The following is a 14,951-nucleotide window of genomic DNA, read 5'->3' as shown; positions in this document are numbered from 1 at the left end:
TTAAACATTTGTGACATCCCATGTCAAAACCAGACACTTTTTGGCAGGTTATCAATTTGGAGGTTTTTACATATCTATAAAATATAGAGAGATTTTGCTCCACAACGCCGTTTTCCCCAATAAAATCGGACATTCCTAAGATATTGAGATATCGGCCTTTAAAAATGTTATTGACAATGTTGAGAGTAGGAATTACCTTGGAAATGTCTCAAAAATACAAGAAATACCAGTACATTCCGATCTGAAACTATCAGACAATATTTCAAACATTGAATAACATCACAAATTTGCAACAAACCCAAATTATGAAAAAAATCATCCACGAACAGATTTTCTCCATTTACGATCCTGCCCAAAAGTGTCTGGTTTTGACATGGGACGTCACATTTGTTTTTGTCACTAGGTACAATGTAGGACCCAGTGGAACAAAATACTTTGTTCAGATTTAAAAACTATAGGCCCATTCCATGTCAACTCCAGGGATGTGCACCGCAGCACCTCTTCAATTTTTTTCTTTTTTTTTGTGTTGGTAGATATTGATGGGAAAGTAAAATCCTGAAAATTTGAGCTTCATACTCCATTTAGTTTTCCTTTTGTCATTTTTTGGCATCAATTTGAAATTTAGGGGGTCAGCGTAAAAATGTGTACTCATAGCGAAAAGCGATGTTTGGAGGTCCATAAATGTTAAAGGAACCCTTTAAAAAACTTTGAAAATATGTATCCTGGGGAACTTTTGGTGTAAATTCAAATCTGCTATCAGAAAACTTGTCCACTCCTTTACTTTAAAAGATATAGGGCCCTCAAAATGCAACTACGTCCAACCAGGACCAACTTTGGGGGGGTCAGAACTCCAAAAGTAAAAAAAAAAGTAATTTTGCATGCGTAATATTTTAAATGTATTCAATATGCCCAATATTGTAAGAGTACATGTCCTACTCTTGATCAAATATTGAGCATATTAGAATACATTTACTTTTGAGTTCTAACCCCCAAAGAAAACCCTTTTTTGCATTTTGAGGGCCCCTTTTAAACCAAAGTCAGACAATTTGCTGATAGCATTTGAACTTCACCAAAAGGTGAAGATATGTTCTTTTCAACATTTTGAAGATATTGGCTTTATACATTTATGGCCTCCAACATCATCATGACAGGTTTTACGCTACTCCCTAAATTTCAAATTGATGCCACGGCAAACTAAATGAGTTCATGAAGCTCAAATTTTCAGGATTTTACTTTCTCATCAATATCTACCACCACACAGAAAAAGAAAAAAAATTGAAGAGGTGCTGCGTGCACATCCCTGAGTTGACATGGAATGGGCCTATATACATTTTTCTCAATTTCACAAGCTGTGTAACAACGATATTTTGACATTTGTCTTTCTCTACAGTTTCATAAAGCAGAGACTGATTGTAGCATTGCCTTAGCATTGGAAGAGAACAATATTAAAGCCTTGTATAGGAGAGCCCAGGCTAGCAAGGTAAGACAGGTTTCAAATGGGCTTTTAACAACATCTGTACCTGATGGGTACTGTGAAACACTTTATTTTCGCGGGTACTTTATTTTGCGAAATAACAAGATTCTTTGAGGGTTTTAAATTTGTGAATCCAGAAGATTTACTGTTAGTTTCAATGTAAATTTTGTATTTCGTGGGGAAATTTAAGTATTTCACAGCAATTCCATTTGAATTTCAACCAATTTAAACAGTTTGAACACTTTCAGATCCAACCGTTTTTATCCAGTGCATGTAGTGTTAAATCACATGCGTTGACTCAAAGCACCGGCATGTTTACACACACAATCAAAGGCAGCAAGTACACCTATACGCGTGCAAAGTAACTCCGACAAGGTACTGCCGGTATACTCTTGGGAGGAAGCAAAATGGACTATAACCGTATTCATAATTATCACTTTTCACCTACCAACTTCACGCTCAAATAAGTAAAAAAAAAAAAAATTAATCACAACATACATTTTGCACTTCAAAATATATATCGAACAGGCTAGAATGGACTTAGCGCTATAATGGTAGTGGCACAAGCGTGCTCTAATCTGTCACATACGTCATTGTACTGCATAATAAAAATTTTAAAAGTGATAAATGTTCACATTTATACAGCACCTTTTACATGTATCAAAGTGCTTAAAATTAATGCCGCTGTCATTATGTCAGCTGCTATACAATGCCCAAGGCATGCTCATACCTTTGGGCGGCGCTCAAGGGACAATATTCCTAACATCTCCCCATTTCATCCCTGGGTAGAAAGAGGCAAGTGAGGTAAAGTGACTTGCCCAAGTGCATATACGAAGGCACTGCTAGAACTCAAACTCGCGACCCTCTGATTGAGGGGTAGAGCCCTTATAGCTGCGCCAGTGTGCCACACTACCCCTGATGAAGATTTTGGAAATACCTTCCACAGGGGGAGTAAGTTTTTTAAATATAATTGGTCAGAGTTAATTATTTTGAAACCCATACTCCCCCTGTATTATGGCTTTACCTATATCTTCCTCAACTGGAGGAGTATTTCAAATGGAAGTTATCAAATTGCCTATTCCATTCAAAATTGATACTCCCTCTGTGGAAGACTTTAGCTAAATCTTCCACAGGGGTAGTGTGGATGTTAAATGGAATAGCCCAATGTCCCTGTGGACTCATCTCCATTATATCTGTTCTTGTTTTCAGGGTTTGAAAGAATACAAGAAGTGTCTACAGGATTTGATGAGTCTCCTGAAGGTTGATGCACAGAATAAAGAAGCTAAGAAGGAAATGGATGCTGTGAAAGATCTATGGAGAAAGGTAAACCATTTCATAAGGTCTTAGGGGTTAACATTTTCTTCGGAAGGTGGTTCCCAAATTTACAAACAGTTGGCATCAATAAAATGGCGACCATCCTTATTTCGGCAAAAATTTTTTATGACCCCCCACTGAAACACCTTACCCCCTAAACAGGCTAAAATTGTATTGAAATCAGTCATTTTGAATCAAATTAACACACTATCTGTGGTCATCTTGTGACTCCCTACAATTTGGTCACCAAAAATTTTATGACCCCCTTATTTTACTTCCCAAAAATTTATGACCCTCTGTATACTTGGGACACACCCCTACTGAAGAAAATGATAGCCACTTTAATACCACAGAGTACATGTATGTGTGGCATCAGTTTAGTTACACTTTTTGAGAACAAAAGTTAATTTCAAGAAGCTTATTTTAAGAATTAACCACAAATCATAATTATGATAAATTTCAACCAGTGTTCAATATAAGGTGAGCCCCTCGGTCACAAAATTACTGTAGACTTCCTGATAATCTGTCTTGCAGGTCTGCAGGGCCCGGATATTTAGTTACTAAAGTTAAGAACCACAGCCAAGTTTGTTTGATCTATGGATCGACCACATCTAATCCTGCTAATACCTCCATTACATGTATAGCCCTAATATATGAAACAAAAACCTAAAACATATCACTTTCCTAGCAACATGAATAAGCTATTTAAAATCTTGCAATTACAGGTCCTTGACCCAATCAACAACCTCATCCCCCATTTTTCTTAATCGAAACTGAGTTTTTGGTATCAAATTTTCACATTTTCTCATTATCCCAGAAATTTCACGCCCGTGATATTTTTTCGTTTGAATGGTGTGAATAAAAATGTAGTGATTTGTGGTAACACACTTGAAGTCATGTTATACACGGTTTTGCTTCTCATATCAAAACCGCTGGAGCAATACAACTCAAAATTTGGAAACATATGTTTTAATGGTAGACAATGAATGATAGAAAACAGAACATAAACAATCGGACCACGCCTCTGTAAAAGTTGGTTGGTTTCTCTAATTACTTGCAGGAATTGATGGCAGCGAAAGGAGAATCTGCAAAATCAGCCAAGAAAAGTAAAGCAGAGAAGAAACCGACAAGAATACAGATAGAGGAGAGTGATACCGACAGCAATGAAGAGGTACGTTATTGTGGTGTGGAAAAGCCCCCCCCCCACACACACATCCCTGTTTGTAAATACCTGCAAATCTAGGGCTTTCACTAGCCTTCAAAAGCTCTGCGTCGGATCGGACGCACAACTGTAAAACCTGGTCGGGAAATGCACGTCCCACAAAATTTTTGTAATCCGTGAGGTATGTTGATGTGTTGGGCAACAGTCAATACAATTTTACAAGGTTCCTGATTGCTGGTATTGCATCGCATCGCATCTCAGTTTGATGCAAATATTTGACTGTTTCCTTCCATTTTTTGATGAGATTTTAAAGATTTATGTAAATATTATTCTCCATAACAAATTATGTGAATGTGAACTTCAGAGATGTCACATTTCCGGATTTATCCGGATTTCCGGATTTTGGGGGTTAAAAAAAAAAAATCCGGATTTTCAAAAAAAAAAAAAAAAAAAACTTTTTTAATTTTTTTTTTTTTTTTTTTTTTTTTTTTTTTTAAATTTTTTTTTTCGCTTTTGGAGTGGCCCTATTGTCTTATCTTTCTGCTTCACATATATCAACATCAGCCATATTGTCCATGTAATAAAGCTAAAAAAAGTGTCTCTTGTACATAAAAGTATAGGAAACTGAAAACTTTAACTGGAAGAAGGAAGCACTTTTTATTAAAAGTGTAGAACAAGCCAGGAGCTTTGAACTGTTCTTTTTACCCTCTGAAATGGCCTTTACTGTGGTGCTAAATGTGCAGAAACCATCTGGCTTCGGGGGGCTTCGCCCCCTCGACCCCTACCGGGGCTTCGCCCCTGGACCCCACCGGGGGGGGCCCATAAGCGGGCCCCGGATCCCCGGCCGTGCTGCGAGAGCTTCACTCGCTGCGCTTCGCTAAGCGCATAAGTTCAGGATTTTTTGGGTCAGCCTGTGACATCTCTGGAACTTGCTGACACTGTACGATAGTTAAGAAATTTGTATTTTTGCTCTTGTGTTTTTAGCTTAAGCTTAAGTGATTCACACATTACCCTACAATGTACTGTTAAAATTAAGAATTTCCATTGACAGTCCTGACCCGGAAATTGTCGCAAAATAAGGTCAATAATTCTAACTCGTTTACTGATTGGTCTGTTGCTAATTTAATATTAATATATGCATGATGGAGATGTAGAATTTTATTTCATGGAAAGTATATTGAGTAAGCTTACACTAGCTTGATCATATTTTGAAATTCACTTGGACACAGGGCATTGATACAGCTTCTTGAACAGTGCGTCCAATAATAGAAAATAGCGTCCTGGACGCACGGATGTGCCTTAGCGGGAGCCTTGCTGCAAACGAGGACCTTATAATCCTATCTAACCAAGGATGATTTAATCCTGTCTAACCAAGGATGATTTAATCCTATCTAACCAAGGATGATTTAATCCTATCTAACCAAGGATGATTTAATCCTATCTAACCGAGGACACGAACACCCAATTTCAATTGACACCATGGACCTACCTCACACACAACCAACAACTTCCTATTCAACCGTGACCTGTCCTGAACCCTCTAAAGGTTTTAAACACATTTGCTATTATCTTTCCTAACCAATTATCAGAATTAACATAAAATATTTAAATTATGAGCAAACTCATGAGCAAACTTGTGTAAAGTCTATGAATTTGGCGACTACAATTGTTGGAAAACATGCAAAATTGCTTATTTATATTGTCCATTTACCATCAAATTGAAAAAACATTAACATTTGACCTTACGGCCAAAAAAAAAAAGTTTGGTTGTGTTGTCAAGACAAAGTTTGGAGGGTCGGTAGGTCGATCCTTCTATAAGGTTTCTTCTAAAAAAGTGATTAAAAATATTGGGTCGGTTGCCGAGGGCAACCAAACATATTTTTTTGTTGTCCTTATTGCCCGTTAGAACTAACTTAATGATTTGGATTTAGCTATGTTTCATTTGGCAAAACAGGATAATATTTTTAATGCAAAAAAAAAGATTAGTGCTGTATGGAATTGGGAGTAAATGTAATTAATGTCACTTATAATGGATGTCACATTGTATTTCAGAAGGAAGATAGTTCCCAAGTGCGTCCAAACCAGAAATCGTCCAGCAAGGCAGGTAAATCGTCCAGCAAAGGGGACAGCAAGTCTACAGCAAAGGAAAGCCAGGAAATTCCTGCTGATAAACAAACAAAACAGACTAGCAGCAAGAAAGCAGCCCGCAATAGTAAACCAACCACCAACGCAGCTCCCAAACTTAACAAGGTAATATTCTTGGGTGTTCTTGAGTTAGACTAGTGTAAAGACTCCATTCAGGAATTAACTAACAGAATAAAGCTCAGCTGTATAATCCTTCGAAAGATTTCTGTGCTACAATCCCCGAAAAATGTCCTTGAAACGCTTTAGGCATCTTGAATGAAATCCAAAGTGTATTTTTAATGTGGATAAAAATGTTCAATATTTGGAATTAGAAGAAAGCTGGGCCATCAATTAACACTTTTCCCTTCCCCACCTCCCATCATTCAATGTTGCGACACTTTGGACACACGCTGAACACATTTGCACGTTTCAACATTGCACGGGGGAGTGGGGGGACTTATTTTCCCCTAAAGACCTTTAATGTTTCAAGACATTTCGGGGATTGTAGGCTAATTCCGTGCAGTTTTACACAAAGGATTAATAAACTGGGAAGCAGTTTTGTATTGATGAATATTAATGAGCTTATTTGCATATTCTTTGTATTCAAGGCATAACTTAGTCCCAAATTTTTGTATAGCAAAATTGCTATACAAGTTAAAATTTTGCATGGCGATTTTCTAAATTTGTATAGCAATTCCTTGGCACACTATAATTTGTCATTTTCCAGTTTAGTACATGCACTAACAAGTTTACAAAATTTAAGCTACGCTGCACATCTACAATCGCCATGATTTTTTTGATGAACTCGCCCGCCCACTTATCACATCAACAATTTCTATTTTCAATTGATGTTTTACCTGCAAATTTTGGGCAAATAAGTTTGAGGATTTCACATAGTTGGCAGTGGGGCAGACACCAACGCCTTTTATTTTTGTAGCACACTTTTTACAAAGGCACCCTTTTTCTTTATAAAAAGTCAGGACCCCCGCCACTTTTAGTTTTTTCCGCCACTCATCAAGTTCACATGGGTTGGGGAGATGAAATTTGATATTTGAGACTGTTTAAGACTTGAAAATTGCATTGCACATTTGCGATGTACATTGTAAAATTCAGTCGTAGGTGGCTATGTTTATATCGCAAATTGGGATGCGATAACGGCTAAATTATTTGCAAGATTTTGTTGTGGGAACTCTCTTAATTACCAAGTGCATATTGAGTTTAGCTATTATAATAAATGTGTGTGGTGTTTCTGTGACAGGTAACAGCATATGAATTCATGCAGGCATGGATGTCCTTAAAAGGAACAAGAAATCTAGCAGGATATGCTGATCTACTCAAGCAAGTGCCTCCTAATGATCTACCTAAAGGTATGTCAACAACTCTTCCTATACAAAGGTATAGGAGCAAACCATTGTTCATTGGCGATGAAGGCACACTTTTACAGTGGCGTATGCACAAACACAAGTTAACAGAAGTGTGAATACGTGTTACACATGATAAAATTTGTCATGCCTGCCAGGGCCAGATTTACCTTGTTGGATGCCCTGGGCCACGCCAAAATTTGGAGGCCCTAACCTCACTGTTGTAAATTGCAAATTTGTAAAATGGCTGTAATGAATGACAGTAGTAACTTTGCCCCATCTGTTTTACGGTCATTGAGTGAAATCATCGCAGTTTGTGTTCTTATTTGGGAGCTCATGCTCTCTCAGACAATCACCTTCCGCAATGACAGTACAGATGGTGGGTAGTTGTTGTCTAAACTAACAATTTCCTTTATCTTGTACAGTAAGCCAAAAAATTAAGGTACCAGTTGTTTTCACCCCTGTATATCCTAAATAAAGTCAAATGGAAACCAGAGCAAGACGTAAACCTTGAAGATACGTTCTTTAACAGCAACGTCTCTGACGATCTCCCAATACACATTGGTCCATTTACTATGGAGGAACTGAGCAAGCTCAACAAGTCAAAAACACCTGGTCCTGACAACATACCAGCCATTGTTTGGAAAAACCCACTCTTCCATCAGCAACTGCTTGATTTCTGTAATGAAACCATGAAGGGAAATAAGCCAAAAGCCTTGTCAAGATCCACAATTATACCGCTCCCGAAGAAAGGGGATCTTTCACAACCATCAAATTATAGAGGTATCACACTGTCAGCACTTGCTGCCAAGCTGTATAACACTATGCTGCTCAACAGGCTTTCTCCTCATCTAGATCCTATTCTCAGACGTAACCAAAATGGTTTTCGCAAGGGTAGATCAACCACACCACAGATTCTAGCCCTTAGAAGGATAATAGAAGAGCTTAAAATCTCAAACAAGCAGGCATATATTGTGTTTGTTGACTTCTCAAAAGCTTTCGACAGTGTTAACCGGAAGGCCATGCTGCATATTCTTCGTAATTATGGGATCCCTCAGGAGATTGTGAATGCTATTGCAATAATGTATGATAATCCTTCAAGTTTTGTACAAACAGGTGATGGACCAACTGAAGAGTTTCTCTCTACTGCTGGAATCCTGCAGGGCGACATATTGGCCCCTTACCTTTTTGTGATAGTGGTAGACTATCTCCTCAGACAGTCGATAGACACTGACAAGTCCAAAGGGATTGACATCATGCCCAATAAGACGAGCAGAGAGAAGACTAACCGATCTTGACTACGCAGACGACATAGCTTTAACAGCTACGTTATAACAAGAATTCCAAGAAGACAGAATATATGTGTATTAACCCTAACACTGAACCCTGCTTTTTGGGATCGGAAGTCTTTGACCCCTCGCATGCCAAGCACACGATCACGGACCGGTAGCTACACGGGTTATTGCTGCCCGGCCAGCAATTCTGTCCGCATACAGGGTGTCCCAGAATGATTTGTACCGTGTTTGAACAAATTATCAAAAATATATAGTCAACAGTGTATCTAATTTTAATAAGTGCAATACAATGCCACACATGTCTCCTACTTATTCTGTGACTTTCATGGAAATAGCTTGATTCGTTTTGACGTGACATTGATATTACTGAAAATGGACGAAAACTGCATGAGTGTAATTACAGTGCAAAGGCATCATAACACATGGATCCTTTATCACCATCGTCCAGCCGCACTGTGCAATATATCGGAGAAATCCTACATTCTTTGATAGGAAATACCACAAATTTGGCACAGATGTAAAGCTTACAATGCTAAATAATTCTTGATATGGGATTAAGTGAAACATTTCAATATGACATCAGATATTTAGTTTGAAAAACATACTTTTTATGTGATTTTTACCACAATTTTTACCCAAAAATGTCATTATTACAGAGGATATACCTTCCTCAAGGATCCTCCGCAGTAAATTTTAATCTTATTCGTTGCATAGCAGTGGGTTTGCCCATATACTGTGGACATAGATGCATGCTGTGACACTAGGGACGAACCTTCTCTACACTTTTATGAAAAATTCATCCCTGCCGGCATTTCAAATGATGAAAAACTCACACACCTCAATAATTGTCTTCAAAACTGCCACCAAAGAAAGATTAGTTTAAGGTCATTCAAGCATAGCAAATCCTTTATTTCATACAATGATTGCTTTGTAACATCATAAATAAACGATTAAAAATCTACTATTTAGTAGAAGTAAGAACAGGACACAGCAATATACTGCATAACATTACTTTGTGCTGAACAGTTTGTAATTTTACAGATTTTCAAAATAGGTTGCTTTGTCAAAACTTGAATTCACCATTTTACGCAATCCTCTCTAACTTCTACTAGAAACGTCCAATTTTTAAAATCTAAAAAATCTGAGAAAGCTAAATATATGTAGAACTTAAAATGCAAAACAATATGACCAATAGAAATGCCGTTCATACCTAAAAAATTCTTTCTTTCTTGGTATAAATCATTCTGGGACACCCTGTATAACACTTCGGGTGATTGCGTCATCGCAGACCCTGGGATTCATGCATGCGCAGATTTTTTCATCGTAAGATTTTGTAAGATTTTTGGGTGTTAGGGTTAACGGAGATAAGAACTCAACTCCAATCCTTTCTCGGGATGGCACACAACTCAAGGAGGTGTTGGACTTTAAATATCTTGGTTCATTTGTTGCCGACAGCAAGAAAGACTTTCTGACTCGCAAAGCTCAAGCATGGAAAGCTTGCAACAAGCTGCACACCATCTGGCAGTCCAACATATCAAGAAATACCAAGCTTGCCTTCTTTAGAGCCTGATATAGAGAGTATCCTCTTGTATGGAAGTGAGACCTGGACAATGAAGAAAGATCTTCAGGACCGTCTTGATGGTACCTACACCCGGCTGTTGATGAGGGTTCAAAATATATCCTGGCGTGAACATAAAACTAAAGCAGAGATCTATGATGGTGTTCCACAGGTGTCCTCCATCGTTGCTCAACGGCGAGCCAGATTTGCAGGCCACTGCTACTGTGCAAAAGACCAAATAATTTCAGATGTCATCTGTATGAGGCTTCCACGAACATGTAGAGGAAGAAGACCATTCAACTACATTGACTGTGTGGCAAGGGACGTCAATCAAGAAATGAATGACCTCCCAAATCTGATGGCTGATAGAGATTCCTGGAAAAGAATTGTAAACTCTTTCTCGGATGCGTCCGCAAGATAGATAGATAGATAGTGTCAAAATTAATGCAAGCAGCCGATGCCTGTACTCTTTAGCTCTGATTTACCTTATTTGTTGAAATTGGTTCAGAATTAAAGAAACGGTAGTCCAAAATCTGATGAAGATACAAAATAAAAAGTTCCACATTTGTGTTCTAATCAATGAAAGCATGACGCTAGTTTTTCGTGCTAATCAATGAAAGCACAGCGCTAGTTATCTTGTTCGCGAACGCTTTGTGTACAAATCAATAGGGCATGCAATGTGGCAAACTGCAACTTTTAAATTGGCATCTTCCTTGGGTTTTTGGATCGTCGTGTCTTTATTTCTTAAACAATGTCAACGAATGAGGTCTTAAATTCGAGCTAAAAGATGCAGCTATTGGCTGTTGGTTCCAATTATTACATATCTGCCTTTGTTTAGAATATACAGGGGGTGAACGTAACTGGTACCTTAATTTTTTTGGCTTACTGTATATCATGATATCAGAATTCATATGACTTGCTTTATTAAGAGAGATTTAAAAATGTTGGTCACTCAGTAAACAAGGCTCGGCCCATTTGTCCTGATGATAAAGAATGTAAATTGAATGTATATTCTGAATATGTTTGTTTTTACAGTACTGAGTAATAAGCTAGATGGTGATATGTTGGGTTTAATAGTGAGAGCAACCTCGGAGCATCTGGCAGAAAAAGGTATGACACTACGCGGGTGGGGCCACTCATGTGAGAAGTGGTATGGGGACGTGTAGCACTCAAGGATCCCTTTTTCAGGCTTCATGGCAGTTCCAAAGCCCTCCAAAGAGGAATCATGCTGCAGTTTTTTAGCCCCATACAAGTTAGACTCCCAAAATTGCCTGTATGTGTGATATATGGATGGCTGGATGTGATAAATTTGATTTAAGTTTTCGCTGACAAGTTATATATCATTTTAAATTTTATGATGCAAAGAAGACGAATCTGGACATTACTCAAAATAAAAATGTGCATGTTTCCTCTTTTTGTGGGACCTGTTCCCATATGAAGAGCTTATTTCCAAACCGTGTTAAGTCCACCCACCTTCAAAATTGGGATTTTGATGAAAATGGGTAGTGAGTAACTAGGGCTATCCAGCAATGTGTGTGATTTTTTCCCAAAATTAGTCAAGTCCCGAAATATTGACACACAAAGTATCAATTTTTTTCCAAAATGTGTTAAGTCCAATCCAGTTTGGTAGCAAACTGTGTTAAGTCCACGAACAATGCCCTTGTGGGCAGCTTGTAGGCAAGTAGCACAGCATAGGGCTTCCAATAGTTAATCACCCAAGTTCTTCATGATTGATAACATTGCTTTGCTTTGCGTCTTCATTCTTATTTGGTCCTGAGACTAGTATACCTGAATTTGGTCTGCATAAAAAGTTTTTTTTTTTTTTTTTAATAATTAGTAGGCCTAGTTTGTATGGGATTTCTTTAATATTTGATAGATACCTCGATCCAGAAAGACATGAAAAGGGTGGAACTAGGGGGAGAGGGAGAGTTTGTGATGGTAGAATTAATGTGGTAGAGTTAGTTTTTGATATTATCATTTTGTATGATTATCAAAATGTGCTATTAAATTCAAGGTATTATTTTAAAGTTAAAGGTATAAAAAAAACTTAGGACTTAAAGACTTAAAAACTTATGGCTGTCAATATGAGATTAGGGTGGCAGCATGGGGGAGGGGGGAATTGTGATAACTGATAATGTGATAAAACAAGTGGGTATTTCGGGTCATCACTTATTGTCAGTGAAATGATGTTTGTTCAATTCTGAGAAATGCAATACAACTCAGTTTTGAATTTTGAACTATTTTAAACATCGAATTTTGGTAAAAAATGGTTGGGAGGGGGGGGATCGAGATGCAAGGTGTTTTGTGGCAAAATTGTGTTTTATAGTAGAGAGAATCACATTTTGTATGTTTTTAATAAATTTGTTATCTTTTAAGACTAGTTTGAGAAACATATGGTTAGTTATGTGTTACAGATGCTATGTTTTGTGTCCATGCCAGAAATTGCGTTTTGTGTCAAAACGTGTTAAGTCCATGCTATTTTGAAAACAAACTAATTCATTAAAAAAAATCAAAAGTCTATAGATTTTAACTTAACATGTTTTTATGGTCCTATATATGTCACCTTCACTTCACTGTAATTTTATAGAAATCAAACTTTATTTTATTGGCATAAAGAGAATTCCTGATTTTCTTCAAAGTGAATCTTGTGGACTTAACACGGTTTGGAAATAAGCTCTTCATATGTTTTTTTTTTTTGCTTAATGTTTTTTTTCTTCAATTTTCAGATCCAGGCATGAGCTATTCCATCCTGTACCATCTCATAGATGTAGAACGCTTTAACACCATGGTGCTGTTTTTGTCCAAAAAAGACAAGAAAAGTAAGTGAACATTATTTGTTGAACTCATATTCATGTTCGCAATTTGAAAGGAAAGAAGCTCTGAATCAGCGGGCACACACACACACAACAACGCATCATGTTGCGTAGTTCAAGTTGTGCAATTTGTTAACGTGCAGATATGCTATGCCTACGGCACAACCCATGGAAGCACTGATCTCACAACAACATTGTGGTTCCATTTAGTTGATAAAATGTGGGTTTTTTCAAGTTCTTTTATACAATTTAAATAAGTATTAAGCTTCCTTTTGCATACAAATATTAATACTGTGTGATATCAGAATATGCTGCTTTTCCCATGAAATACTGACCTAGCCGAATATTTCAATGGCTCATGTGGTATATTCTACAAAACATTACAAAAATTGGATGAATGTTCCGCAATATCACACCACAACTTTTCTTTGCATTTATCATTTCAGGTCTACGAAAAGCCTTGGATAACTTAGAGTTGGCCAAATGTGAGGCCTACACCACAGAAGATGTCAAAACCCTACGACAAAACTATGCTCTATGAGGGCGCTGTTTGAGTGTAAAACATATTTAGGCAGAAGTTTTCATCTGTAGGAGTTTCTTAGATAAATATAGCTTTTATCACTTTAAGGCGACAAAAAAACCCGAAACCCTGTTCTACGGGCCCAACAGACCCAGGTTTTACGTTCTTTCTTTGTTTAGCTTCATAAAAGCAGTTGTTCTTTAGCCAGAGCGGGTTGATCTTGACTACTTGAAATCTTGAAAATTTTCAAAATATGTTTGCCTAAAAACCTATTTTAACCTCTCCCCCTGAAAGACAAATCGACCGACCACATTTGGCAAATCCGTCCGCCTGCCCGTAGAACAGGGTTTTATTTTTTTTATCGCCTTTATCATTGTATGTTGTTTTGCCAGGAATTGAATGGAAAAAAACTAGTGTTGGTCATATGAAATAGCATGATTTGACTTAAATGGATTTCATTTTGCTGGGGCGCAAATAAATACCAAGATATGGTCCATTGATAAAACAAAGTTTTCAACCTATTCCTTTCTGGGTTTACTATACTTTGTTCGACATATAAGTGGCAAAAACTATTCAATTTTTGGTTCTGTGTGTTACAATTACATCCCAAATTAAGCTTGCATGAATTTACTAAGCACACCAGCATAGGTGCTGCACCAAACTGTGTGCATAGTACTGCATACCATTCTGAAATAATCCAGAATGTTATGAGTCTTGCCATTTATAAATCGAACTAAGTATACATGAGTAAAAAAGTGTGAAGAAAGTCTTGTTCGATTGTGACAGATCACTAAATGTCACTTGAAGTGGTGGACTTTAAATTACCACTTCATATTATACAAGGCGCTTGCCCCGCTTTCGCGGTTCGTAAAAAAAGAATTCCTTTTCGGGTAGTTGGGGAAGAATTTTTTGGCAAGTTTAAATTGTTTGTAGAGATCGATTTTACCAAATTATTATATGACATCCATCATTGCATATTGCTTAGTTAGTATTTTTTCCATTCAATTTCTGATTAGAGGAGGGGAATCACTCACAGGTGAAAAAAGTAAATCATGATTCTGGCTTCAGTGAGAAGAACCACTGGATCTGTATGCGTGTCCTAGGTGTAAGATATTCACAAGTCAGACTACTTTAAAGACTTGGAGGAATTAAAGAGGAGTTCTTCTAGCGTGATCCAAACCTGCTTGGTTATCAAATTAATCAGGTGCACGGTTATATCTGAATTTGACATGTGCTATTTGACGTTTTAATGTTATTGCATCAATTAGCACCTGTCAAATTAAGAGATAACCTTGTCACTGATTAATTTGATAACCGGACAGGTTTAGTT

General features: G+C 37.4%; 1 protein-coding gene across 2 annotated transcripts in view; it reads left to right on the top strand.

Moving 5' to 3' along the window:
• LOC140162705 (sperm-associated antigen 1-like) overlaps positions 1 to 14,706 on the top strand; it is a 69,637-nt gene extending 54,931 nt beyond the window's left edge. For both annotated transcript variants that reach the window (XM_072185977.1, XM_072185976.1), the window contains exons 17-24: positions 1,391 to 1,480; positions 2,684 to 2,797; positions 3,849 to 3,959; positions 6,003 to 6,200; positions 7,333 to 7,441; positions 11,324 to 11,398; positions 13,015 to 13,107; positions 13,548 to 14,706. In XM_072185977.1, the coding sequence (XP_072042078.1) occupies positions 1,391 to 1,480; positions 2,684 to 2,797; positions 3,849 to 3,959; positions 6,003 to 6,200; positions 7,333 to 7,441; positions 11,324 to 11,398; positions 13,015 to 13,107; positions 13,548 to 13,642 (885 nt within the window). In that variant the 3' untranslated portion in view covers positions 13,643 to 14,706. The remainder of the gene's footprint in view (positions 1 to 1,390; positions 1,481 to 2,683; positions 2,798 to 3,848; positions 3,960 to 6,002; positions 6,201 to 7,332; positions 7,442 to 11,323; positions 11,399 to 13,014; positions 13,108 to 13,547) is intronic.
• The last annotated feature ends 245 nt before the right edge of the window (positions 14,707 to 14,951 follow it).

This window comes from Amphiura filiformis, chromosome 10, assembly GCF_039555335.1.
Source record: "Amphiura filiformis chromosome 10, Afil_fr2py, whole genome shotgun sequence".
In the NCBI taxonomy this organism is placed as follows: domain Eukaryota; kingdom Metazoa; phylum Echinodermata; class Ophiuroidea; order Amphilepidida; family Amphiuridae; genus Amphiura; species Amphiura filiformis.
The sequence above is the reverse complement of the archived record's forward strand: the minus strand, read 5'-3'. Positions and strand labels throughout refer to the sequence as shown.